This window comes from Thamnophis sirtalis, unplaced genomic scaffold (genome assembly GCF_051295495.1).
Source record: "Thamnophis sirtalis isolate CommonGarterSnake01/CBP01778 unplaced genomic scaffold, rThaSir2_p1.2 scaffold_1, whole genome shotgun sequence".
In the NCBI taxonomy this organism is placed as follows: domain Eukaryota; kingdom Metazoa; phylum Chordata; class Lepidosauria; order Squamata; family Natricidae; genus Thamnophis; species Thamnophis sirtalis.
Window position 1 is genome coordinate 66,881,790 of NW_028261381.1, and position 27,164 is coordinate 66,908,953.

A 27,164-nucleotide genomic window follows, 5' to 3' on the forward strand; every position below is an offset into this window, starting at 1 on the left:
TACATTTTCCATTATATTTTAGTGCAATATAGGATTGCGATAGGGTCATGGTGGCTCAGTGGCTAAGACACTGAGCTTGTCGATCAGAAAGGTCAGCAGTTCGACAGTTCGAATCCCGAGTTCCGCATAACGGAATGAGCTCCCGTTACTTGTCCCAGCTTCTGCTAACCTAAATGTTCAAAAGCATGCAAAACTGCAAGTAGAAAAATAGGAACCACCTTTGGTGGGAAGGTAACAGTGTACCATGCACCTTCGGCGTTTAGTCATGCAGGCCACATGACCATGGAGACGTCTTCGGACAGCACTGGCTCTTTGGCTTTGAAACAGAGATGAGCACTGCCCTCTAGAGTCGGAAACAACTAGCACACATGTGCAAGGGGAACCTTTACCTTAGGATTGTAATAATCAAGTTCATAGGACCCACCAAGAAAAAAAGAGGAAAAAATATATTAGAGGTAATCTTAAACACACAATTGGGGCGAGAATTTCTGTTACTAAGCAAAGTGGTTGTTAAATGAGTTGTGCCCAATTTTTTTTGCCACAATTATTAAGCGAATCCCTTCGGTGAAGTGAATCACACTGTCCTTAAGCAAATTTGGCTCACCCCACCCCACCTTTCACTTTGCTTATCAGAAGCTGGCTGGGAAAGTGGCAGATGGTGATCACATGACGCAGAATAGTGCAACTATCATAAATACATGTCTTGATTCCAAGCACGCAGTTTTGATCCCGTGATCATGAAGATGCTGCAACAGTTGTAAACGGGATGACCAATCATACCTCACTTTTTTCAGCACCATTGTAATCTTGAATGGTTTTTTTAATGAATGCTTATAAGTTGAGAATTCTACCTGTACTTACAGATAATCTTCCCCAGAAGATTATGGACAGTTTATGGCCAAAGGACCCTCCTGGCAATTGATAGGAAGCAAAGTGAGGGAATCCCTGTGGCTATCTAGGAAGAAACAAGAGCAAACAGTCCCTATCTTTATTCTCCAAAAAGATGAAAAAACTGAACAATGTGCTTGAACTTCCCCACTGAAAAGAAAGCCAAGAATATCTCAGATGTTCACCTAGACTGAGTGACAAGTTTGAATTCAGCCCCATTTTTCTATCAGCAGTCCCCAATATATGAGGGTGGGGCCAGTCAGAGGTGGCATTTACTGGGCCAAACTACTCAAAATTTCCACTACCGGTTCTCCAGAACTGGTCAGAACCTGCTGAATACCACCTCTGATCCAGAAGATAACATCTAATATCTTGAGGGGTGGGGAGATTTAAGCCAACCTAGTTTCCCAGACCAAATAAACTGCCTATTGGATCTAAAATTGTATACATACATGCTTTTGTATACGTATATGTTTTTGTATATGTATATGTATATGATGTATATATGTATATGGTCCAAATCTGTCTTCTTGGAGACTCACAACCCTCCAGCATTAAATTATAATTGGAATATGTACAAATTAATGGGAAAAAAATAAAGGCCATAATCATGCAGGCAAGCAGAAAAGTTGTGACATCATATGAGACCACTGAAATCTCATGAGAGTTGGCAAGCTCAAAAGGTAACGGCCTTTTTAACAATAACAACACATTTTAAAAAAATCAATTTCATTTTCATTTTAGAAGTCGCAATGGACATTTTAGGGTAGATAAATGCCCAGATGTCGTCTCCCCCTGCATAGAAGCTATCAAAGGAAGCTAACATTAACATAGATGGTCAGAGGGACATAATTTTCACTAAGCTCTCATTCAAGCTGAGCAACTGAATCAGATTAATTCATAGGGACATATTCTGAGCATGTTTCATGTCCTTTCCTCCTGTTAGGGAGATAATTTAAAAGTATGCTGATAGGATTTGCTCCCTCTGCATAGCTGCTCTCTATTTGGAGCTGCCCTGAAGGCAGGTAAAACCGCCCAGTTATTCCACCTAACCTGAGTGCAAGGAGGAGGAGGGAGGAGGTGGTTTCTGAAAGAGGGCTTGAGTGGCTGATTTAGCTATCATTCAATCTTAGTGATCTTGAAATAACCAGCCTGTCAGTCCATTGCAAAAACCAATGGCCCAACAGGCAAATCCCTTCATGGAGTGCTGTGTCTACAGAGGTCCTGTTCTACTATTCTGTTTCCCCTAAAATAAGACAGAGTAGATGGCGGGCAGGAATTCTGCATGGCCAGGAGAACCAGGGGGCAGCGGCTGGCCTCCCAAATAGCTGAGGAGGAACCCGCCATGCAGGCAGGAGATGCTGGGTTCAGGTCTCAAGCAACCGTCAAAGTGCGAGACCAGACAGTGGGCTGCTGAAGAATCTGTGGATCGACTGGGCCTGGCCCAACTCCAGAGGGCCGCCTCAAGGTATGCGGAAACCTCTGTAGCCTTCCCTGCACAAGGTCAGATTCATGGCAGGGTCATTTTAGTAGTTTTATGAGGGCTTATTTTAGCCCATGTCCTGAAAAGCCCAATCGGGCTTAGTATCAGGGCATGTCCTATTTTCAGGAAAACACGGTACTTTTACTGACCATAACAGAAAGACCACTGAGCAGCACCCTGGTCATGAGGAATGCCTCACAGAGTGACCTGCCTATTGGGCCTTCCCCTCACCCTACCCAGGGCTGACAGAAAGGTCATTTTAGAAAGGGCTTGATTGATCACTAGCACAGCCTCAAGAGTGGTAGAGAAAGCAGTAAAGAATTCCCTTTCTAGATTGACCTGCCTGTCAAACAGAAACAGAGTGAACCCACAGAGCAATCTCATTGTGCTGGGGTGAAGCAGTGTCTTCAAGCTACAGGCAGTCCTCATTTAACAAGTGTTCACAGTTACACCAGTGATGAAAAAGCAATTTTAAGACCAAGCCTCACATTTAAGGCCTTCAAGGGTTTGTAAAGCAAAGGAAATCTGAAATAAGAACATAGGCAGGGTTGTGGTTTCATTTAGAAACTACTGTGTTTAATGATCGACAATCCAAGGTGTGACTGCCAAAGATATTGGTATAACTACATTGCTATTAAATCTCTATCTCCTTTAATTATAGCTTTAGTGGGTGTTCTTTATGTTCCCATCTATGGAATTTTACAGAGTTAAATTCATCAAGCAACTATTTTTATCTTTCCTGCTCAGAAGATTGACCCTGCACTCTTATACTACAAGGAGAAAAAAACTATCCAAATATTTTGGCACCCAAGCAAAGCACTAAGTTGTATCTGTGATACAAGCCTCATATCCTAGAACCAAAGCTTTAGAAAATCTTACTGAAACCTTGAGTATCAGTTTTTGTCTTATTCCAATCCCCCATCTTCTTCCATCTGAAGCCATCTGCTTTATTGTACTATGTGGTAGGGGTGGCACTGGTTAAGGTATAGGTTATTACCTCTATCCCTATTTAAGCACATTGAGGAATCAACATAGATCATCCTCTTGTAAATTGCCATCCACAGAGATCATCCACAGAGGATCTTTTAGACAATACAAGTGCACCCCAGAAGCGATATTGAATCTGTCTGTCTTTCTTAATTTAAATCTGTGAATGCTGAGCTGAAAGAGAATAATAAGTCTGGCTCCAAGGGTTTCTTCCTTATGAAGCATCTTATTTTATTTAAAAAAATACTACTTTTGCCCAGTAGTCCAAGAACCATTTGTTCAGACCTAAAGTTGCCTTTCAAGAAGTATACTCATCACAGTTCTTTGTGTCCCATTGGTAATCAATCAATTCTGTTTAAATAGTTCCAGAAATTCTCAAAAGCCTCTTTACATCCCCTTTACAGCTTCAATCTTTAGGGGTCATTTTAATTAAATAACTTCCTTGTTCTCATATTTAAATCTCCAATAGTCATGAGGTAGTTAGATATAATCCAATAAATATTTTTACAATCCCACATAAAAGTATTCCCAGACTTGTATATTTTCCTTTCGTCAGTAGGTGGCACTTTCAACTTAAACTTCAGTGTTGCCACAAATAATCTTAGTCTTTCGATCACAATTTTAATTGTAGTTCAATTATAAAAGCAGGATAAGTTTTTTTTAAAAATAGATAATTCCAGCATTTTAAAATGCATTCCAATTACCACGTCTTCCCAGTTTAAGAGTCCAATTTTCTGTATTTTTGAAGATTTAGTTTTTCTCTCTTTACATCCTTTCCTTCCGATCCGGCATTTTTCCCAAATGTTTAATTGCCGCTTTAATAAATAGTTCTGAGCAAATAGTTCTAAATTATTCCTTGGGGTTAGGTTTAAAGCAAAAAGAATTTCTCTCCCCCAGTTCCAGACACTGTTCACCTACTCCGATCTAGCATCGGTCTTAGTTGTTCCTTGCTTGTCCCAGCTTCATGGCAGCCATCTTTAGGCTGCCTCTTCTCTTTGCCATGGCTGAGAGGGAAAAATAACCCCAGGTCAGACAGGAGAGCTGCAACTCTCCGTGACCTCACAGGGCACCCCTCGTTGCTTCACCACCCCTACAGGCAGTCTGAGCTTTCTGAGTTGACCCAGGAAGAACATTGTTGTGTTTTTTGATGATTTTTTGATGTTAGGTGTCCATATTAGGTCTTGAGATATATTGTAAACTTGTGTGTTGTTGTTGTGAGGGAATTGACACGCAGGAGCCATGTCTAGAAACCTGAAGGTCTCTATGGTTGATACTGTGTTGTTTAGTATTGTAAGAAGTGGTAGAATAGGAGGGCTTCTCTTAAAATCTACTATCATTTCTAGTTTTGAGTATGTTCAGTTCAATGTTGTTCTGCCTGCACCACAAGGCTAGTTGTTCAACGTCCCGTCGGTATGCAAATTTGTTGAAGAAACAAAGTAAAGAGTGACACCATTTCAACTGAGCTAGATTACATTCAGGCTATTGCCTATCAACATAAACCTCTAAAACTGTACAAATGTACATTTTGTACATCTGCAAAGATCGTTGCAGGAGTCAAACTTTTCACCCTGTAATTAAGGACAAGCAACAAATCTATAAGTTTCAATTGAATCTCTTTAGGTATACACCAGGAATGGGCAACTCTGGAACCTTTATGAACTTCAACTCCCAGAATACCTGAATCAGCCATATTGGCTCAGGAATCCTGGGTGTTGAAGTTTCATAGATTGTAAAGGGATCATATTACCCCATCCCACTGCATATATTCAGCTTAAATGCCCTAACAATATGAAACTTATATACTTATTATATGCAACTTCTTCTGTTTTGGGATCACAGTGATTATGCAACCACTATTATAGGTAGTTCTCAACTTACAACTGATTGTTTAGTGATCATTCAAAGTTACAAAAGACTTGAAAAAAAGTGACTCATGACCAGTCCTCACAAGTAGCAGCCTCCCCTTGGTCATATGAGCAAAACTCAAGATAGCAATAGCAATAGCAGTAAGACTTATATACCGCTTCATAGGGCTTTCAGCCCTCTCTAAGCGGTTTACAGAGTCAGCATACTGCCCCCAACAACAATCCAAGTCCTCATTTTACCCACCTCGGAAGGATGGAAGGCTGAGTCAACCCTGAGCCGGTGAGATTTGAACAGGCGAACTGCAGTCAGGTGAAGTAGCCTGCAGTGCTGCATTTAACCACTGCGCCACCTCGGCTCTAGATGCTTGGCAACCAGCATGCATATATATCATCTTGCCAGGGTGCGTGATGACTATTTGTGACCTTCCCAGCTGGCTTTTAAAAAATCAAATGTGGGGAACCAGATTCACTTAATGATCATGTGACTCACTGAACAAACAAAATAATTCACTTATCAACAGTAGCAAAAAAGGTCATAAATCGGACACAATTCACTTAACTGTCTCACTTAGCAATGAATTTCTGGTCCAAATTGCAGCTGTAAGTTGAGAACTATCTGTATTGTATCAATAACATGTTTTATTAATAATTTGTCTTTTAATTTTAGTAGCTGTTTTTTTTTCTTTTTTGTAGCATCAGAACACCTACTTCATTCTATATTTCACGTAAAAACAAACATCATGCAGGGTATAAACAAGCGTAACAAACAGTCTCCATCATCCACTGTAGGGAGTGCACTTCTTCATAAAAATGCTGATATTTGCAGCACAAATTCTTGCTTCTTGGAAAGCATTATAACTATTAAGTAAAATGGAAGAACTTTAAAATTTGCCACCAGTTAATTTGGTGCTTAAAGGCTGCAATTGAAAAATAAACTAGGAAGCCAGAGGACAAAGTAAAGTAATATGAAATGCATTGCTTTTCCTGAAACCACTGTTGCAATTCTTCTCACATTTCCTTCCTGGTGTTCTTGTTTTACTGAGATGTGGCAACCATGTTATTGTAAACTGGTGGAGAAAGAGGATTTCGTTGATTTGTGACTGCTTCATCTCCAATGACTTGGTAAGGCACAGAAGGGTTGGTTGGCTGTAACAGAAAAGAATAGTCAAGACAAAAAGTACTCAAGGATGCATCTCTTACTCTAGGTAGGAGGAGTAGATTTTCCAGTTGTGTGTCTTTAACTGCGACGCTAGTCGCAATTGCTGGCAGTCTTACCAACAGCTGAAATCCTTGATAGATACTGATAGATAATTCTTTAAAACTATAAATTAACAGGCAAATGATGGACATTTAAGTAACTTTTGCTGATCAAATCTGCTGGGCTTTATCCACACTAGAGGTGGGTTCCTAACGGTTTGGCCAAACCAGTAATGGTATGGCGGCCTGGGTCACTGGAACCAGCAGCAACCCAGGCCTGCCAAGTCCCTGAACAGGTTCCCCGATCGCTGCCATCACCATCTTGTTTTTTTAGTTCTGTGCATGCGCAGGACAATTTTAATTGAACTGCAGATGTGTGCGCATGCAGTGTACACACAAGCAAACTGGCAGTAAAGCTGGCCAGAACCCACCCCTGATCCACACATTCACAAAATGTCTCCTCAGGATCTCCCACCTACCTATCAACAGGTGTGAGAGGAAAACAGACCCCCTCTACCCCATCCCCAGTGAGTGTTCTCTGTGTGGAATAGATGACCTTCTGAAATAAAGATGGTACCAACTGGGATGGTCCTCTGGGAAGTGGTAAGAGAAGTGAACTGGTTTCTCCTGAGGATCTTTGGGGACTGATTTTATTTTGAGCTTTAGTTTTTATTGCAGTTTTATATTGCTTGTATTTTATATTTTTGTATGCGTATGGTTATTGTGTTGTTGTAAACCTTCTAGAGCCCAGCTTGAGGACTAAATAAATAAATAAATAAATTGCATCTGAGTTATTAACAAATGCTATCAGATTATTAACTTATTTTAACAGTTTAAAGGCCCTAAGAAGATGGATTTCCCTCCTGGGGAGGTTATTATTTTGGTTTCTGAAATGGCTTCAACTGACAGTTGCTGTGAATGGATATAGGTGCCGATAAAGGAGAATATACTATGTAGCTCAGGATCGAAATGAGGGGACCTTGATGCTTTCTGAGCTTGTTTTTTTGCAGATACTTTACTACCCAAATAATAAACCTGCACTGATGATGTTACTTAGTTTGAGTAATGAAAAATCTGCAAGAAAACAACCAAGCTAAAGACCAACAAGGACCCCAAGACAGGTATCTCTGTATGCTGATTGAGCTGCTGGCAATATTTTTAGAGTTCTTCTGTTTTATCAACTCCAGTCATATTTATCCCCTTCAGTCTTTGTTCTGTCCCATTTTCTGCCTCTCCAATTATTCTAAAGCATTTCTGAAAGGTGAGAATATCTTTGTTATTGGTACGAAAGGAAGCCAATTGTTGCTTCAGCCGAACAAGGGGACAAACATGGCTTTCTAACCCACCAAACTTGCCAATGCAGAATGTTGATCCCTGGTTGGTAATTCAATTGTTTCCAACTGATTTTTTTCAAAGGTCTTTGTAGTGCTGTGAGAACCCCTTTGTTACTACATCTATTTTTGGAGACCTTAGGTAGCACAGCTGTATTCAGCTGTTTTTCTGAGAATTAAAAATAATGTTACTGTTTTAAAAAAATGAAAAAGATCTATTTTTTTTAAATGTGAGAGAAAATGTGACCAAGTAACAGATACTTTAAATTAATGTAGTCAGACTACTAAAGTAAAAATATTGAGAACTGATCCCCCTAAAATGTAGACATCAATTTCTGCATAACTGAATTATAAAGAGACCACACAAACTTTGTTCTATTCATGATATTCACTCTCTAGCACAGTGTTTCTCAACCTTGGCACTTGAAGATGTCCGGACTTCAACTCCCAGAATTCCCCAGCCAGCATTCGCTGGCTGGGGAATTCTGGGAGTTCAAGTCCAGACATCTTCAAGTTGCCAAGGTTGAGAAACACTGCTCTAGCACAACAGAAGCTGGGGAAAAATCATGTCACCTAATTATTCCATATGCATAAGCAAATAACCACAGGGTGTTGGATCACAATTTAAACCTCAAAGCTTACTGGGTAAGCTGAGCAACCAATCTTACCTATTGTTCAGGGTTAAAGCAAAGAAACAAGCAAATGTAAATATAAAGAAGAAAAACAGACAATCTTCTTTACATTCTTTAACACTGCTAAAGCTATTATTAAAGAATCAAATATTTACCTGGGCATAACTACAGCAAGTTGCCTCACACCCGAAATGAGCCAGGGAAACAGCAATGCAAAATTCCAGCACGCTGAACAAGAGGAACAAAGATGAGAAGCCATAACTGATTCTCTCTGCAGTATCCTGTGGAAAGATAATTGTAATTTGCTGAGAAATTAATGTAGTCATATGTATTTTATTTTACTTTATATGCTTTACAATTAAAAGGGATCCCAAGCTGCTTCCAGTGATCCCTCTAGCTTTGCAGGTCAGTGAAAGATGCTTTCTTTTGCTTATCTCCAATCCCTCTGCTTTCTTATTTAAAGGGACATGTTCCCCACAACAAGGTGTGCAATTTAAGATGACCCAAACACAGTACATGTATGTTCTCCTGAACCCAAAGCAGTGAAAGCAAACTAATTCATTCTGCAACCTGCCCATTTTCCTTATTTGGAAAATATGCCATCTCCATTCCTCTCCCCCAGAACCACTTACAATCATTCAGACAGATTCTGATCTTCACCTGTTGCTTTGGAAGAGCCCTGTTTCAATGTGTGGTACCTCCTGAAGCTAACAAACCAATGTGTGTAATTTATCCTTGAGTCAACACCATAAATAATAAAAGTATCAAATACCTAGTCCATATTGCCAGACCTTATCCTGCTCATTGTTGCACCTGTTCTGATTTACTCCTGAATGCGATTGCCTGGCTTCTAAAAATCCCACCTGTTATAGGTTTCCTCCTCTGACTTTGCTGCCATCCATTTTCAGCATGTCATCAGCCAATAAGGAAAACATCCATCACTCAGGATACCACAACAGAAATGTAGTATCTGCTGTACTTTCCTTCTACCCTCACTTTGGGCATCTCTCAAGTTAAATTTAAGGTAAAATAAAGATACATATCAAAAGACACTGGGTACTGATAGCACAAGCACTACTAATCTTCTGAAAAGAGGAAGACAACTCATGCCACAATTAGATGTATCCTGCAAGACAGAAGATCTGAAACACACAAGATGAAGCCATCTTCTCTGCCAGAGATTAAACCATACTACAAATATATTTATTTTACTTATTTATCAAATGTAGATATTGCCTATCTGTCTGTCAAAGTAAATAGATGCAATTTGCTTGCCCTCCATTTCCCAATAGGAAATTTAGAGGAGTTTTTCCCCCTGCTGCCTGGAGAGAAGTAATGGAGGAGAGTGTCTAGGGAGATTCTCAGCCATTCAGGTCATGGTTGTCCCAAAGGTGCTTTTTCAAGAGGCAACTGGACTTTCTTGTTTTCCTGTGGAGACGATTAACTTCTTATCCAAGAAGCTTCTTCAGGGGATGGATGGTAGGGGAATGGAAGGATGTATACTCCTTGTAGACAGCTGGTCAGAGAAAGAGGGGGGAGGAGAGAGAAATACAGTAGATAGGTAGGGAGAAAGAGAGAGTAGTTAGGTAGCAGTGACGTGCGGTGACGGTTACTGTTGGTGAGGCAAGACCGCAGCAGCGGCAAGAAGCAACGTCCCCGGCACTGTGTCCGACAGGCGTCTCGCATTTATGGCGGACATAAACGCGAGACGCCTGTCGGACACAGTGGCGAGGGTGTTGCTTCTCGCCGCCGTCACGGTCCACCGCCTTGCCCCCAGCCTCCTCCGATGAACAATCCTGCTGTCCCGGCCTGCAGCCAGCCTAACCCACCCCTCGCCCGACCTGCTCCCTGCCTGGACTCACCGCTCTTCTCCTCCTCCTCCTCCTCCTCCTCCTCCTCCTCCTCCTCCTCCTCCTCCTCTTCCTCATCCCCGCTCGGTGCTGGGCTGGCCGCAGGCCGGGGCATCAGGTTTGTTTGTCGGAGGAGGCGGGGGAGCAAGGCGGTGGAGCACGACGGTGGTGAGAAGCATCTCAGATGGAGCCGGGACACCCAGAAGGCAAGCCGGCACTTCGGCATGCCTTTAAGTGCCGGCTTGCCTTCCGGGTGTCCTGGCTCCATCTGAGATGCTTCTCGCCGCCGTCGCATTCCACCGCCTTGCCCCCCCCCCGCCTCCTCATACGAACAATCCTGCTGCCCCAGCCTGCAACCAGCCCAATTCCTTAGGCAAAAGAGGCCCCGAGTTCTCTGGCCTCCTCCCATAGTTAACACTGAGAGCAGACACCAAGCCACTGTGTCTTTGAATCTGGTAGCAACTACCCTGGCTTTAATTATTTTAAAAAAATTATTTAAAATTCTTCCTTTCCCTCAGGAGACTGGGGAGGCCCCGGCTCCCCTGCCTTTAGTGACTGCACGTCCCTGTTAGGTAGGTAGGTAGGTAGGTAAAGGGATAGAGAGAGAGAGAGAAATAGAGAGAGAGAAAGACAGTAGGAAGGTAGGGAGAGAGAAAGTGTGTGTAGGTAGGTAGGTAGGTAGGTATGTATCAGGGACGTGCATGCCAGAGAACTCGGGGACTCTTTTGCCTAAGGAATTGTTCGCCTTTTAAAAGTTAAGGAGGAGTTAAAAACCGAAAACTTTCATATGCAAAAGAGGCACTGATTCTCCCGCCTCCTGATCGGGGAGCAGCGAATCATGCCTTATGAGCACGCTTACGTTGAGCACGCTTAGGTTGGGCGGACAAGAGGAGAGTTGAGAGAGTTTCCACAGCTGGAAAAGGTGGATCGGACGGAGGGGGGGGAATTCAAATTTATTGTAATTTAATTTGTAATTTTTTTATTGTGAGGTTTGTGTATTTTTTTTTTCTTTCTTCACAGCGGTGGGGTCGGAGGAGGCAGGGGGCGAGGCGGCGGAGCACGGAAGCAGCAGGGACGTTCTCGCCGCTGTGTTTCAACAGGCCAGGCGTCTCGCATTTATGTCTGCCATAAACACGAGACACCTGGGCTGTTGGACACAGTGGTGGTGGTGGGAGTAATTGGCTGGCTGGGTGGGCTGGCTGGCTGGGGAGAGGGGAGCCCTTTAAAGCCCAGCACCGAGAGGGGAGGAGGAGGAGAACAGTGAGTCCAGGCAGGGAGCAGGTCGGGCGGGGGTGGGTCGGCTGGCTGCAGGCTGGGGCAGCAGGATTGTTCGTATGAGGAGGCGCTGCAGTGGAATGCGACGGCAGCGAGAAGCATCTCAGCATCTCATCTTAAAGGCATGCCAAAGTGCCGGCTTGCCTTCCAGGTGTCCTGGCTCCATCTGAGATGCTTCTCGCCACCGTCGCACTCCACCACCTTGCTCCCCCGCCTCCTCTGACAAACAATCCTGATGCCCCGGCCTGCGGCCAGCCCAGCACCGAGCGGGGACGAGGAAGAGGAGGAGGAGGAGGAGGAGGAGGAGGAGGAGAAGGAGGAGGAGGAGGAGGAGGAGGAGAGCAGTGAGTCCAGGCAGGGAGCAGGTCGGGCGAGGGGTGGGTGGGCTGGCTGCAGGCCGGGACAGCAGGATTGTTCATCAGAGGAGGCTGGGGGCAAGGCGGTGGAGTGCGACGGCGGCGAGAAGCAACACCCCCGCCACTGTGTCCGACAGGCATCTCGCGTTTATGTCCGCCATAAATGCGAGATGCCTGTCGGACACAGTGCCAGGGACGTTGCTTCTCGCCGCTGCTGCGGTCTTGTCTCACCAACGGTAACCATCACCGCACGTCACTGGTAGGTAGGTAGAGGGTTAGAGAGAGAAATAGAGAGAGAAATACAGTAGATAGGTAGGTGTTTCTGCTGGCACTGCACTTGATCAATGTAATTCTCATCAATCAGTTAAAGAGTTTTCCAAAAGGAAAAATTTTTTTTTGCACTCTGCAAACCTCCCAAAAATGGGCACATTTTTTAAAAAGCTTAAATAGCCTTGGGGGGGGGGGCTTGCAGAGTGCTCGGGGCGGGGGACGAGCAAGAAGCCCATTTTTTGTGAAAATGGGTGTGTTTTCTGTCAAAAAAAATTGCATGCATAGCCTTATGGAGGCTTATAGAGTGCTCCTGAGGGCTGGGGGTGGGAGCAAAAAAAGGCCCGGTTTTGCTCATTTCTGCCCTTCCCAGATCCCAGGAGCTCTCTGAAAGCCTCCATAAGGGTATGCACAGACATTTTGGTGAAGGGGCGGGGCTTCAGGAGGCAAAAAATGCTGCATTCGGTGTATAAGACACACCCAGATTTTCTGTCTCTTTTTTGAGGAAAAAAGGTGCGTCTTATACTCTGAAAAATACAGTATGTCTAAAACACATTTTACCATGTTAAAAAAAATCTACCCCTCTCTGTATCAAAAATAAAAACCAAAAACTGGAGAAGAAAGAATACACTTTTTGTTTCAAAGATCAGAAGATTGCATATATATATATATATATATATATATATATATATATATATATATATATATATATATATATATATATATATATATATATATATATATATATATATATATATATATATATATATATATATATCTTTTAAAAAGTCAAATGAAATAGAACACATGTCTTTGGGACTGAGACTTATTCAAGGAAGAGTCTGAGACTTTCAAACAAAATTCAAAGGGTCTGGGATATCCCGACTGCATACATAATCTCCTTCTGGAGTCTGCACGTGAAGCTAAAATTTAAGAAGAGATTGGTTTACTTACGATTATAAATGTAGCATTATATACAGGAATAGTGCTGATTATCAACTCGGACATACAGATCATGATACCAATTAATGCCATTATAGCACTTGTGATGTTCATTCCTACACTGGATTTCACCTGAAACAGCAATACAGCAGAAGGAGAGAAAATACAGTTACAGTGTCAGCATAAGTCTTACTAAATGGAAAGCATAAAAACAATTATCCCCAACTATGGTAAAAACAGTGACAGAATTCCATCTATGTGTGTGTGTTTAATGACCAGTCAGTGGTGAAAACAGACAACCTCCACTAAGATCATGGCAATCAACAACACATTTTCCCACAGTGGAAATACAAATGCCACAATTCATTTGAAGACTTTTCACTGTCAAATTCCTTCTTTCTGTTTCTGGCTGTCAGCCTCCATTGAAGGCCAAGTGGGTAACAGTGACAGGAAAAGCGGTAAGGATTATTCACCCTTAACATTACAGCTAGAGAAATCCCACACTGTTTATTCTAGGACGCAATGCACTCTGAGCATTCAATGATGATGTGAAATGCTCTTTTAGCTATACAACATTACAGAGAGGCTACTAGAGAGATGGGAATGGAAAAACCCTTGGAGGCAATAGTGAGGATTGTGAACATTTAAAATTTGCTCTTTTTGGTTCTCCCCTGTTAGGAACACAGTATTTTTCTATCAAGATTATTCTATCATTTTTCTTCTCTTGCATCCACACTGTGTTCCTTTACAAGACAAAAACATTTCCTTGTTGCCATGAACACTCTTTAAGTCAATGGGGGGGGGGGGGGGGAGAGAAAGCAAATCAGCTCTCCCTTTGATTCTCAGGAGGATTCTCACACTTATTCCATACTTTCACTCCTAACATGCTGAGCTGCTTCCTAATGTTGCTTTCATGTAGGAATACTTTTGAAACAGGAACCTCTATTAAGATGGAGGAAGAGGAGGAGGATAGCAGGCAGCATGTTGAAGGTCTGGTTCAGAGAACTCAAGAAGACACCTTTTTGCTCAGGACTAGCACCATTACTAGTAGCAACTAAGGAAGCTCTGGTAGAACAAGCACCCATATGATGGTCATTGACTCTCTCAGGCTTCTCTCATTTTCATCATGGTGCTGACAGGACCTGCAGTGTTGCAGGTTGCACATCAGGAAGGGAACTTTGTAAAAAAAAAAACCTCACAAAATAAGGACCAGGGGAGTCTCAAATTCTGGATGGCTGAACATTGTCTACTGTTGACATAGAACTTTCAATAGGGGCTTAGCAGTGAGAAGATGGACTCTCAGGCACTTCCTGAATGACCATCTATACCGGAGTCTTTTTTGGAGGATTCTTTTGAATCTAAGCTGTCCCGAAGAGACGGTGACGTGGCAGGAACTCCATGGTCCCAGAGGTATCCGCAAAATCTCTGGGAACCTAAGGAAAGCCTTCCTAATCCAGTGGCTTCCGGATCGGCTAAACAATGCCGACCAAAACTGCGAAGACCCAGAGAGAGAGCAGAATATGAGCAGGTCGTTTGATGTGAGTCTTAAATCTTTTTTTTGTTGGAAAGAGAGCACCCTAAATTTGGAAACTTAGTTTAAAACAAGGCTGAGAAGTGAGAAAAGCGGCGGAGATAAATGTTTGCCATTTGGAAGTTTATTTTTCTGTTCCTTTTTTCTAATTCCTAAGCCGGGCTGGACTTTCTTGTAATTTGAATCGGCTTTTTGCATTCCTTCTCTTTGTTGTCGACACCTTTAACTTTGAATTTATTGGGGCACTAAATCTTAAACTTAAAGTGCTTTGAAGATTGGTTTTTTTTTTCTTTGGCTTGCTTTTCTTCGTTGCCTTTTAGCCCTTTTGAGGTTTGTCTTTTTTCTTTTACAATTAGTAATTAACAAACGGAATGGACTAAAACAAGCTGTAAATTACAAACTACAAGCCAACACTGCCATCTTGTGGACTTGAACTTTATTATTAAAATCCCCCCTGTAATGCATTTGATTTACGTGTTTACGCAGCTGGCAAACTGAGATAAAACAGCAAAGCTGACCGTGACCTTGAAGAGACTCTTATCATAGGGGGGGAAAAAAAGAGTCCGGGAAAAATCATTTGTTTTAGCTTGTTGGCATCCTCTCATCTCCCAACACCATTCTCATATTACCGGCTGTGGAGATATTGACACCAAGTTTTTCTTTTTTGATCATCACCATCGACCTTTTGATCTTTTACATATATTTTTTTTCCTCTTCTCTGTTTTGATTTCTTTTTTTTTAACCTCTGGATCACCTCTTGACTATCTACATTTTTTCTGCTTCTTTCTTTTCTCACTTGTAACTGAAGCACCCCTTCTCCCCTTTTTGGAGGGGGGGTATCTTCCTTTTTTTTATTATTACTATTTCATACTCTCTTATATATATATATTTTACTGCACTCTACTGCATTTTATCCTTGAAACAAAAAAAAAAACAAAAAAACCTTCCTCTTCTTTCCTTCCTTTTCTTTACCTTTTTTCTTTTCCTTCCTTCCTTCCCTCCCTCCTTATCTTATCTCCCCCACCTCTCCTCTGTGTACTTTACGTACTTAATCCACCATACTTATAACCTCCCACCTTCTAATACTAATTGGCTATGAGTAGAAAAGCAGCTGCCTCTGGCTTTACATCAACCCCTGCCCCCTCACCTGCGGGAGGCCAGAGGACAACACAGATGACGTCTCATCAGGAAAAAGAGAAGGAAGCCAACTTTGAAACACTTATACAAATGATGCAGAAAATGCAAGCAGGAAACGATACCCTTGTAAAAAAAATGGAGGCAATGGAACAACAAAATCTAAGTATTGTTCAAAAGGTTGATAATATGGAAGGAAAAGTAGAAAGTATACACAACTGGATGCTGAAATATGAAAATAGGATTCAAAAAATTGAAAATAAGATTCAAGAAGGAGAGAAGAAAACTGAAAAGCTAGAGATTAGACTAAGTGATGTAGAAAGAGAGAGCAGTGGAATACTAAGATGGGAGATGGACAGGTCTGAATTTTTTTTAAGATTCCAAAACATAGAAGAAGAAAAAGGAGAGGACTTAGTCCAGATAATCTCAAATATTTTGATAGATGTTCTGGGGATGTCCCAGGACCAAATAAAAGAAACAATTGATGAGACTTTTAGAGTATACACAAGGTATGCAATGAGAAATGCTCTTCCAAGGGAAGTGCATGTAAGATTTACTAAGAAAACAATTAAATCACAAATCCTACAGAAAATGAGAGACAGAAAATTAGAATATAAAGGAAAGGAGATTGTAGTACTTAAACAAATCCCAAGAGAGGTGAGAGAGAGGAGAAGAGAATATCAATTTCTGACCAAAGTATTGATAAAAAAAGGTGTTAACTACAGATGTCTCATACCGGAAGGTTTATTATGTACTTGGCAAGGACAAAGACACAGGATAGATACAATTGAGAAGGCAGAAGCTTTCTACGAAGAATACTTCAGAGAAACGGCGGAGAAAGCTGGGAAAGACGATGCAGTGATACAAATACTGGAACCACCCGTAACCGCGACCGAAAAAATAGAAGGAGCAGTAGGTGGAAGTGAGAAAAAAGGGGAGATAGGGAATGGGAGCTGCAAAGAAAAACGAGAACCTAGATCCACTAGAGCAATAAACCCTGTATATAAAGTATAAACATGGAAGAAAGAAAAATGGTTACAATTAACATTAATGGACTCAACTCGGTAGTTAAAAGGAAGAAAGTATTTCATAAATTAGAGAAGTTACAACTTGACATAATTTGTCTGCAAGAAGTACATATCCAAAAGAAATATGAACATTTATTAACTCAACCAAAGCTTGGGAAAATGTTTTCATCATTGGCAAATTGTAAGAAAAGAGGAGTGGTCTTCTATATTAAAGGCAACATACCAACAAAAGTAGTATACGCAGAGGAAGAGGGAAGAATTTTGATGGTGGAAATTATGGACACCAAAAAGACGCTCCTAATTGGAATCTACGCCCCTAATGAAAAACAAGATGAATTCTACAAAAAACTACACAAAAAAGTTTTGGAACTAGACTATGCTGATATTTGTATGATGGGAGACTTTAATGGCATTGTGAATCCAAATATGGACTATAAAACACATAAAACAAAAAAATTAAACAGGAAGCCTCTGCCAAAATCCTTTTTTAGGATGACAGATGAACTAAATTTAAAAGATATATGGAGAGAAAGAAACGTTAAAAAAGAACAATATACCTTCTACTCAAATAGACATTCTTCACTCTCCAGAATAGATATGATATGGGTTTCAGCGGACCTGAGCTCCAACATAAAAGAAATTGAGATCGAAGCTAGCACCTGGGCGGACCATAATCCAATTTTAATTAAATGGAAAGGACAAAGGGTAAGATCTAGATGGACACTAAATAACACTATATTGAAAGAAAAAGAGTTTGTACAAAAAATGGAAAAAGAGTTAGTCCTTTTTTTTAAAGAAAACAGGAAAGAAGATACGTCATTGCAGAATCTCTGGGACACAATGAAGGCTGTTATTAGAGGCTTGACAATAGACTATACAAGGAAGAGAAACTCCAAAAAAAGACAAATGCATAAAGCTTTAGACAATGACTATAAAATACTTGAAAGAGATCTACAGAGAGCACCACAAAAAAAAGATGTTAAAATAAAGATGGACATAATTAAACACAAAATGGACTTATTAGAAAAGGAAGAACTGGCACAAAAAATTAGAGGTGCCAAACAGAATTATTTTGAAAATGCGAACAAACCAGGCAGGTGGTTAGCATATAAGATGAAAAAAGAGAGAGAAACAAAGAAAATACTACAACTAAGAGACAAACAAGGAGAAATTCAATATGGAAATACCGAAAAGAAAAAAATTATACATGATTACTACATTAAACTTTATGAACAAGAGAAGGTGGAGGAGGGACGAGTCAAAAAGTATCTACAAGATGCCAATCTCCCCCAGGTACCAGATGAAACTAGAACAATGTTAGAAAGTAAAATAACAATGATGGAGCTAACAGAGGCACTTAAAAAACAAAATAATGGGAGAGCCCCAGGACCAGATGGTCTACCCGTGGAATTCTACAGAACATTTGAAGAAATATTGACCCCCCCACTCCTACAAGTCATGAATGAAGTGATGACTGAGAACCAAATACCGAAGTCATGGTCAGAAGCGTATATCACTTTACTACCCAAGGAAGAGACTGATTTAACACAAATCAAGAATTATAGACCAATCTCTTTATTAAACTCAGACTACAAGCTATTTGCATCTATACTAGCTGAGAGACTTAAAAAATACTTAAATGGCTTCATCCATTCAGATCAAAATGGCTTTTTACCTAAAAGACAAATCAAAGACAATATGAGAATAATTTTGAATACTTTGGAATACTATGAGGCCCATCCAGAAAAACAATTGGCACTGATGTTCCTCGATGCGCAGAAGGCCTTTGATAATGTGAATTGGCAGTTTATGTTTTTGCAACTGGAGCAGATGAACTTTGGCAAGAAATTCACTCAAAGTATACGAACGATATACCAGAAACAAGCAGCAAAGATAATGGTAAATGGAGAACTAACAGAACCGATTGAAATAAAGAGAGGTACAAGACAAGGCTGCCCACTATCTCCGCTACTTTTTGTCCTAACACTAGAGGTCTTAAACAGAAAGATTAGAGAAGAAGAAGAAATAAGAGGAATGAAAATTAAGAGAGAAGAGTATAAACTGCAAGCGTTCGCAGACGACTTAGTTTTCATTCTTGAAGACCCATTAGAAACTGCACCCAAATTGTTAGAAAGAATAGAGGAATATGGAGAAGTAGCAGGCTTGAAAATAAACAAAGATAAAACAAAGATTATGACAAAGAATATCCCAGCTACACAAAAGGTTCAGTTGTCAGAAATGTTGCAGATTCAAAACACAAGTAAAATTAAATATTTGGGGATATATTTATCACCTAGATGTAGCACTCTTAAAGAGGATAATTATACCAGATTAAAACGACAAATAGCAATCGATTTGGAGAAATGGGGAAACTTGCATTTATCAATGATGGGAAGAATTTCTACAATTAAAATGAACATACTACCTAGAATTTTATATCTGTTTCAGACAATCCCAATTAGACTGGGTAAGGATTTTTTTCTAGACTTAAATAAAATAGTTTTGAAATTTATATGGCAAGGGAAAAAAGCTAGAATAAAGCTTAAATTACTGCAAGATGTTAGATCAAGAGGAGGTTTTGCTTTACCCGATTGGGAGCTATACTATCAGGCAGCAAATCTGATGTGGATTAAGGAGTGGATATCATTAAAAAACTCTAGATTATTGAACGTAGAAGGTCATGATTTGCTGTTGGGATGGCATGCCTTCTTATGGTATAAGGGAACTAAACCGCATGGTTACTTTAGAAGACATTATATAAGGGAGGCATTGTTGTTAAATTGGGAAAAGATTAAAAAATTACATTATTTAAAAATTCCAGTCTGGACATCAACAATTGAAGCATTCTCGTATCCGATAATACATAAAAAGGAACAAACAGTTAGATATATAGAATTATTGAATGCAGAGGGTGAGCTCAAATCTAGTCAAGAGTTGAAGCAAGAAGGGATGGAAATGAACTGGTATTCATATGTACAGATACAATCTAGATATAATGAAGATAGAAAAACTAAAGGTCTATATAATAAAATGACTGAGCTAGATAAAATTCTAACAGGTACCGATGAAAAAGTAATTAAAAAACTATATGGATATTTATTGGAGTTTAAATTGCATGAAGAACAAGTTAAAGAAACTATGATTGCTTGGGGGAAAAATTTTAAGTATGGGATTGATTTAGAGAATTGGCAGAAATTGTGGTCTCAAAATTACAAAATGACAATGTCTACTGCATATAGAGAAAATTTGTATAAGATGTTTTATAGGTGGCATCTACCCCCGACCAGAATCGCAAGAATGTTTAAGAATAAATCAGAAAAGTGTTGGAAATGTCACCAGATACCTGGCTCATACTACCACATGTGGTGGACTTGCACTGAAGCCAAAAGATACTGGACTAAAATCCACATGTGGTTGGAGAAAATGATACATAAACAAATAGACTTTAAACCAGAGGTCTTTTTATTGGGAATTTTACCAGAAACCTACAACAAAGACTTAAAATATTTGATTGTAAATGTTATAACAGCAGCCAGAATTGTATTTGCAAAAAACTGGAAAAATGAAACAATACCAAAAGAGGAAGAAATCATTCGAAAAATAATGGACTGTGCCGAAATGAGTAAATTGACATTTGAAATTAGAGAGCAAGAGGATGAACAATTTTATAAGATATGGGACTTGTTTTATCAATGGCTAAGGGAAAAAGAACAAAATTTTGGAAATGAAAAATGATATACTTATGCTTTAATTGGAAAAAGTAAATGATGATATAATTATGCTGTGAAATAATTCAACAATGATATAAGGAAGTACTAATATAAGGTCTGGTGATATAATGTATAAGGTTAAGAACTTACTATAATGATATTTCGCTGCTGATAAGGCAATTCTAATAGGGGAACAAATGAAAACTGGTATATATAGGCAGCGATGCCTTGTTGAACAATGAAGGAATAAGATCTCTGTTTGAAGGTATGAAATGCAAGGTTAACAATGAATAGAAGTATATTCTCTGGGGGAAAACAATGCTAATGTTAACTGAATATATATGGTAGAAGGAAAATGAGACCTTTAGTTACATTAGAGGAAATATCTGAGATGGTAAACATTATTTGAAGATGTAGATGTTAAAACAACCGTAATCAAACGACATGCTGCATGTGATGATGGTTTTTTTTTCTTTTTCTTTTTTGTTTTTTGTTTTTTTTTGTCTTTTTTTCCCCTTCCTTTTTGGACCTTTTTTGTCCTTTTTGGCCTTCCCCCCTCCCCCCACCCTTTTTTTTTTTGTCCTTTTTTGGCCTCCCCCCCTTCCCTCACCCTTTATTTTTTTTTTTCCTCTTCCTCTCTCCCTTGTTTTACTTTGTTGTTTTTTGTTTTTTAAACCCTAGCTTATTGTGGTGCTTATTAAATATACAATAGAGAGATACGGGATGTATAAACTTAGTAGGGATGCACCTGTGATTAAACGACATATTGTATGTGAAGATGGGCTTTCCCTCCCCCCCCTTTTTTTTTCTCTCCATCCTCTCCCTTTCCCATTGTTGTCTATGTAACCAAAAAATAAAAATAATTTAAAAAAAAAAAAAATTTGGCAGAAAAAAATAGAGAAGCTGGGATCTGCAGTTCCAAGATGCCTTGGTCACGAGACCCAGTGTGTCCCTCACTCCCGCCATCAGATGGGAAAAGATAACGATGTTGTATGTATTATTTCAATATTTAGAATATTTTGTTTAAATTGTAGGAATAATAGTTGGAGTTGAAGTATTGATGTAAAATGGTGTTGTATGTACGGATTCAACATTTAGAATATCTTGTTTAAAATTAAGGAATAATAATTACAGTTGAAAAGTTGACATATAACAATAATGTACTTATGTTTACCTAATGAACAATTTGTGATTCGATATATAATTGTAAGTGGTGACCATGGAAAGGACGCCCAAAATCTTGCACAAAAACCAAATGACACGCTATATGAAACGGAAGAAGGTTCTATGTGTTTTATGTTTTTGTTTGTTTAAAAAAAAAAAAAGAAATAAAAAAAAAAAAAAGAACTTTCAATAGAAGCAAGGCTTGGAAGCAAAAGTTGATCAAAGAAGGAAAGTGGGGGGGGGGCTTTTGAGTTTGTTTTTCTTTCCCAAATGTTGATTTAAGACTAAGCAGTATCTGAAGAGAATTGACACAATAAAAGGTCCTGAGTGCATACAAAAAGATACTATAAAGGAAATTCAAATGTTACATAGGTTTCTCACCAAATCAGGACTTGGATGGTGCACAGCTGCTACACATAGTGATCCACTAGAAATGAACTGTGGTAAAAGAAAAAGATTTATTTTAGTCCTCTGGAAATATCAACAGAAAACAATTTCAGAAAAATCTGGCACCCGTGAGAAGCCAGATAGGCTCCAATGCAAACAGGACTGTTGGCCATTACTACCATGGGGCATGATTCAATAAAAATGTGCACATACTTACAAATATCCCTCCCCAAAAGGGGTAACCTCCAATTGCAGGCAAGGTAAGATAGTAAAAAGAAAATAGCCGATGCGAGGCAGCCCCAAAGCCAATGTGGAGCAGCCCAATCATGATTTGGATAGCCTGCAGAAAGAAAACACACAATATAAGACTAATTATCTGAATCTGAGAAATCGGGGCTTCTCAGCTTCCAGTGCAAGTGTTGACCCAAGGCCTGGTTTCCTATGGTGAAAAATCCAAATGGGGAGAAGGGACAGTTTGAGACACAGTTGTCACTATGTATCGGACATTTACTCCAGATTACGATCTAGTTTGACCCTCATCTTTGGATCCAGCCGTTCTAAACAACTATCGTCCAGTCTCCAACCTCCCCTTTGTGGGGAAGGTTGTTGAGAAGGTGGTGGCCTTTCAGCTCCAGCGGTCCTTGGAGGAAGCTAGTTATCTTGATCCATTCCAGTCTGGCTTCAGGCCTGGCTACAGCACAGAAACCGCTTTGGTTGCATTGACCGATGATCTCTGGAGAGCCAGGGATGGAGGCCATGCCTCTATCCTGGTACTCCTGGACCTCTCTGCGGCTTTCGATACCATCGACCATGGTATCATTCTGCGACGACTGCGGGAGGTGGGGGTGGGAGGCACTGTTCTACGGTGGTTCTCCTCTTACCTCTCGGACAGGTCGCAGTCGGTGTTAGTCGGAGGGCAGAGATCGACCCCTAGGCCCCTAACATATGGGGTGCCACAGGGTTCGGTCCTGTCCCCCCTACTTTTTAATATCTACATGAAACCGCTGGGCGAGATCATTCGACGGCACGGGATAAAATACCACCAGTATGCGGATGATACACAGTTGTATCTGTCTACCCCGTGCCAACTCAATGAAGCAATGGATGTGATGAGCCAGGGCCTTGAGGCTGTTAGAGACTGGATGGGGGTTAACAAGCTTGTGCTCAATCTGGATAAGATCGAGTGGCTGCTGTGCTTCCCTCCCACTAATTGGCCAAGTGTTCCATCTCTCAGGCTGGGGGGTCAAATACTACGCCCCTCAGACAGGGTCCACAACTTGGGAGTCCTCCTGGACCCACAGCTGACTTTTGAACACCATTTGTCAGCTGTGACCAGGGGGGCATTTGCCCAGGTTCGCCTGGTGCACCAGTTGCATCCCTACCTGAACCGGGAGGCTCTCACAACAGTCACTCGTGCCCTTGTGACCTCTAGGCTGGAGTACTGCAATGTGCTCTACATGGGGCTGCCCCTGAAGAGTATTCGGCGACTTCAGCTAGTCCAGAATGCGGCCGCGTGAGCGATTGTGGGTGCACCTCGTTTCACCCACATAACACCTATCCTCCGCGAGCTGCACTGGCTACCTGTTGATCTCCGGGTACGCTTGAAGGTGCTAGTTGTCACCTACAAAACCCTTCATGGTATTGGATCTGGGTACTTGAGAGACCACCTACTGCCAATCACCTCCACTCGACCAATTAGATCCCACAGATTAGGCCTCCTCCGAGTTCCATCAGCCAGTCAATGTCGACTGGCAACCACGCAGAGGAGAGCCTTCTCTGTGGCAGCTCCGACCCTTTAGAACGAACTCCCCGTGGAGATTCATACCCTCACCACCCTCCAGACCTTCCGCATAGCCCTTAAAACCTGGCTGTCCCGACAGGCCTGGGGCTAAAGACCTTAACCCTGCCCGAATAGTATGAATGTTATGTTTTTAATGATGTATTGTCTTATATGTAACTTGGTTTGTCCTCCCCTCCCCCTGAACTGTGAGCCGCCCTGAGTCCCCCCAGGGAAAAGGGCGGCATACAAATAAAGTATCTTATCTTATCTTATCTTATCAATGGGACTGCTTTTTGCCAGGAAGGTCTGTAAGAATATAGGTCTTCATGAGAAAAATGTCACTTCTCTCACTACAGACTCCTCTGTAGGAGGATGTTGATCACAGACATAAGAACAAAGTATCTTCAAACACTTTGGGCTGGAACCAATCCATTACTAGGTTCTTCTGGAGAAATGCCCAAAAGTTGCACTTCCCATAGGGAAGGGAGAAAAAGAAACTTCATATTGGACTCAGAATTTTTTGTAGAAACACAAAAGTACCAGAAATAACAGATGTTTCTGAAGTATATTCCAGAACCAGACAATAGCCAAACTAACTTCTCTAACTTCAACAGGGAGCTCACAGGTTTTTATATAACCAATAAAGTCTTAATGGACTTCAATGCAATGCATGCCCACCCCAAGCACTTTTGGCTCAGCCTTGAGGAATCTCTCCAAAGGACTCTTTTGTGGGACTTGTTGAGGAGCACTGGTGGGAATTCCAAGTTGCTGAGTTCCATACTGGGGATATGGAGTTGCTCCAGATGCCAGAAGAGCAACATTGGGCAATCCAGGAGACGTTTGGATTATGTTTGCTCCATTAGAAGGGATGAGAACTACAGTTCTATTGGCCATTCTTGCTGGAAGTGATGCCACCGCTAAGTTACCTGAAAACAAACAAGTGAGGAAAAGTTAATGTCTTTAACATCAAGAAGGCAAATTCTGGCCCTTCTCCATAATGTCACTTTATATGAGATAATATTTGCCTGCAGTAAAACTGAAGAAGATTTCCAGATGGCTTCAGGGAGCAGGATAGTAAAAACATAAACTTTCTCAGCGATAGAAATCCTTGTTTTCCCCAACATTCATCCAAAACCAAAGAAGCTTCTTGCTTGGGAAGCAAAATGTTTTCAAGGAAAAATTCCCCCCAAACACCAGTTGCCTTAATTAATCAGAACATGGAAAAAATGCTTATATTAAATTTGTCAACGGAATGAGAACACAATTTGACCACCAGCCTCAGTTTTCTAACAAAACTCCGGACAACTCCATAAAGCAGTGAATAGCAATAGCAATAGCAGTTAGACTTATATACGGCTTCATAGGGCTTTCAACCCTCTCTAAGCGGTTTACAGAGTCAGCATATTGCCCCCACAGTCTGGGTCCTCATTTCATCCACCTCGGAAGGATGGAAGGCTGAGTCAACCTTGAGCCCGCTGAACTGCAGATAACAGTCAGCTGAAGTGGCCTGCAGTACTGCACCCTAACCACTGCGCCATATCGGCTCTGAAGAGATTCAGTAAAGTCCTAACTGCCATGGATCTCCAATAACGCTCCGGATTTTGAAAACTCCTGCGAAACGGCCCGAATTAATCCCATGGTTACTATTTGCACAGACCTTTAGAGAAAGCTGTATTGAGCTGCATTAATTTGAAGTCAAAGTTAAGGGAAAATCGACCCATCCACCCTCCTTTGAATGGCGAACTTCAAATATTTAACTTTTGTAAGTTTACGTGGCTCCTTTGCGCGTATTGGGCACTTCCATCAGGGCAAGATTGATTGCAAACTCTTCTCTGTCCGCTAATTCTGCCCTGAAATCCTCCCGTCTACAAGACCTGCGGGGGGCTGCGTGGCTGAGAAGACTCAGCTGGATGGCTGCGGGGGAGAAGCGGCAGGCACGGGAGGGTCCACATATTAATTCCATACTATTTTTTTAAAAAAATTACTCACGACAACCTCTCAAGACGAAGTACACGGAAGCCCCAGGAAAAGAAAATAACAAAACAGGAACAAGCGGAGGGTGCGGTTCCGCCGTCTACTAGAAGGAGGAATGTGCTCATCCCTTAATAAAGGATTCCAGAAAAGAACTTCTTTCTTGCCCCTTTAACTGTTGCAACAGATAACAGTTTGGGGCGGTGAACTTTCTGCTTGTTCAGAGATGACAGGAAAACTCTCCAACTTTATAAAGTCCTGTTATTCCCAGACTAAAACGAATCCCTGAAATCAAACTCATCCCTCGACATCTTTTGCTTCTCTCTCCAAATGCGCATGTCCCGCCTTGGAGGGACCCGTTTTCAACCCCTCGGAGACTTCTACGATCTTTGCAGGAATCGCAAGAAATAAAAAGAATAGGACACGCATTGCGATCACAGCCCCCCCCCCGCTCTTTAAGTAGCCTTCGTCCAGCGAAGGATCCCCCCCGCTTCCCTCCACCGGCCCTCTCTGTAGCTTTCGGGTTTCTCTTTTTAGCGCTTGAACAGGGAAATCGGCAGCGGCGTGAAGGGGAAGCTGGAGGGACTCGATCTCAGCTCCGATTGCGCTCCTTGCGAAACTCTCCCTGGAAAACCTCAGAGGGCGCTGAAACATCTGGGCCGCATCCCTTAGCCAATAAATACATGCCAAAGGCAAATCCTCTCCGTGTATTGGCAGTTAGGATGGGAAAACCTCGTTTCCTTTCGTACTTATTTAAACTGAACATTTGCTTTTTGGTTGACTGTTCTCTACCATAAATTCTGCTCTATTGGAAGGGCGGGGGGGGGGGCTTCTTTCATTATGTATGTTACGCGAGTGCGCCCTCTGGAGTCCTGATCCTCCTATTGCTATTTTGTATTGGGCTGTTCTACGAACGTCTATGGGGCTGTGGTAGTTTCGATGCTGTAATAATAATGTTTTAGAAACGGAGACGGCTTCTACCCCCTTCCCCCTCCAGATGAGCTAAGCTAGTCCCAGATTTCATATTTTTAGAAAGCAGCTTCTGTTATCTCTTCTAGATCTCTTCTAGATGCCAAGATAATTTCCCTATATTATGATATTGGCTTTTCATGTTCTTAGTTCAATTCTTAGCAATTCATTTCAAGGGGAAATTAGACAGGTGTTTCAATCAATGGGATGATAACCAGCTGTGAGTGTGGCAGGTCCAGTAATCTGAATTTAACAAAAGGCAAGAGGAAGCCCAAAATGTTTTGGATGAAATAAAAATATGAGTTAAATAATTCACCAGGGAACATTAATCTGTCAAGAAATTAAGATTTTACAGTATGTTATCCATGTTAACCATAAGAGAACTGGAATTTAAATTGAGTTATACAAAACATAGAC

The 27,164-nt window shown here is 41.1% G+C and overlaps 1 protein-coding gene across 3 annotated transcripts; it reads right to left on the bottom strand.

Annotated features, from left to right (window-relative positions):
- Positions 1 to 3,623: 3,623 nt before the first annotated feature.
- On the bottom strand, positions 3,624 to 26,119 carry LOC106546197 (membrane-spanning 4-domains subfamily A member 8-like). Of its 3 annotated transcripts, none has more exons than XM_087714733.1 (7): positions 25,803 to 26,119; positions 24,486 to 24,733; positions 22,245 to 22,367; positions 22,022 to 22,078; positions 13,086 to 13,205; positions 8,539 to 8,664; positions 3,624 to 6,369 (listed from the first exon to the last, which is right to left on the bottom strand). In XM_087714733.1, exons 2-7 carry the CDS (start codon positions 24,699 to 24,701, stop codon positions 6,259 to 6,261), a joined length of 753 nt encoding a protein of 250 aa, XP_087570859.1. In that variant the 5' UTR covers positions 24,702 to 24,733; positions 25,803 to 26,119; the 3' UTR covers positions 3,624 to 6,258. The 3 variants fall into 3 exon arrangements, with proteins under 3 accessions (XP_087570859.1, XP_087570852.1, XP_087570864.1); XM_087714726.1 differs by having other exon boundaries at positions 25,797 to 26,119; XM_087714738.1 differs by lacking the exon at positions 22,245 to 22,367 and having other exon boundaries at positions 25,797 to 26,119.
- Positions 26,120 to 27,164: the final 1,045 nt, after the last annotated feature.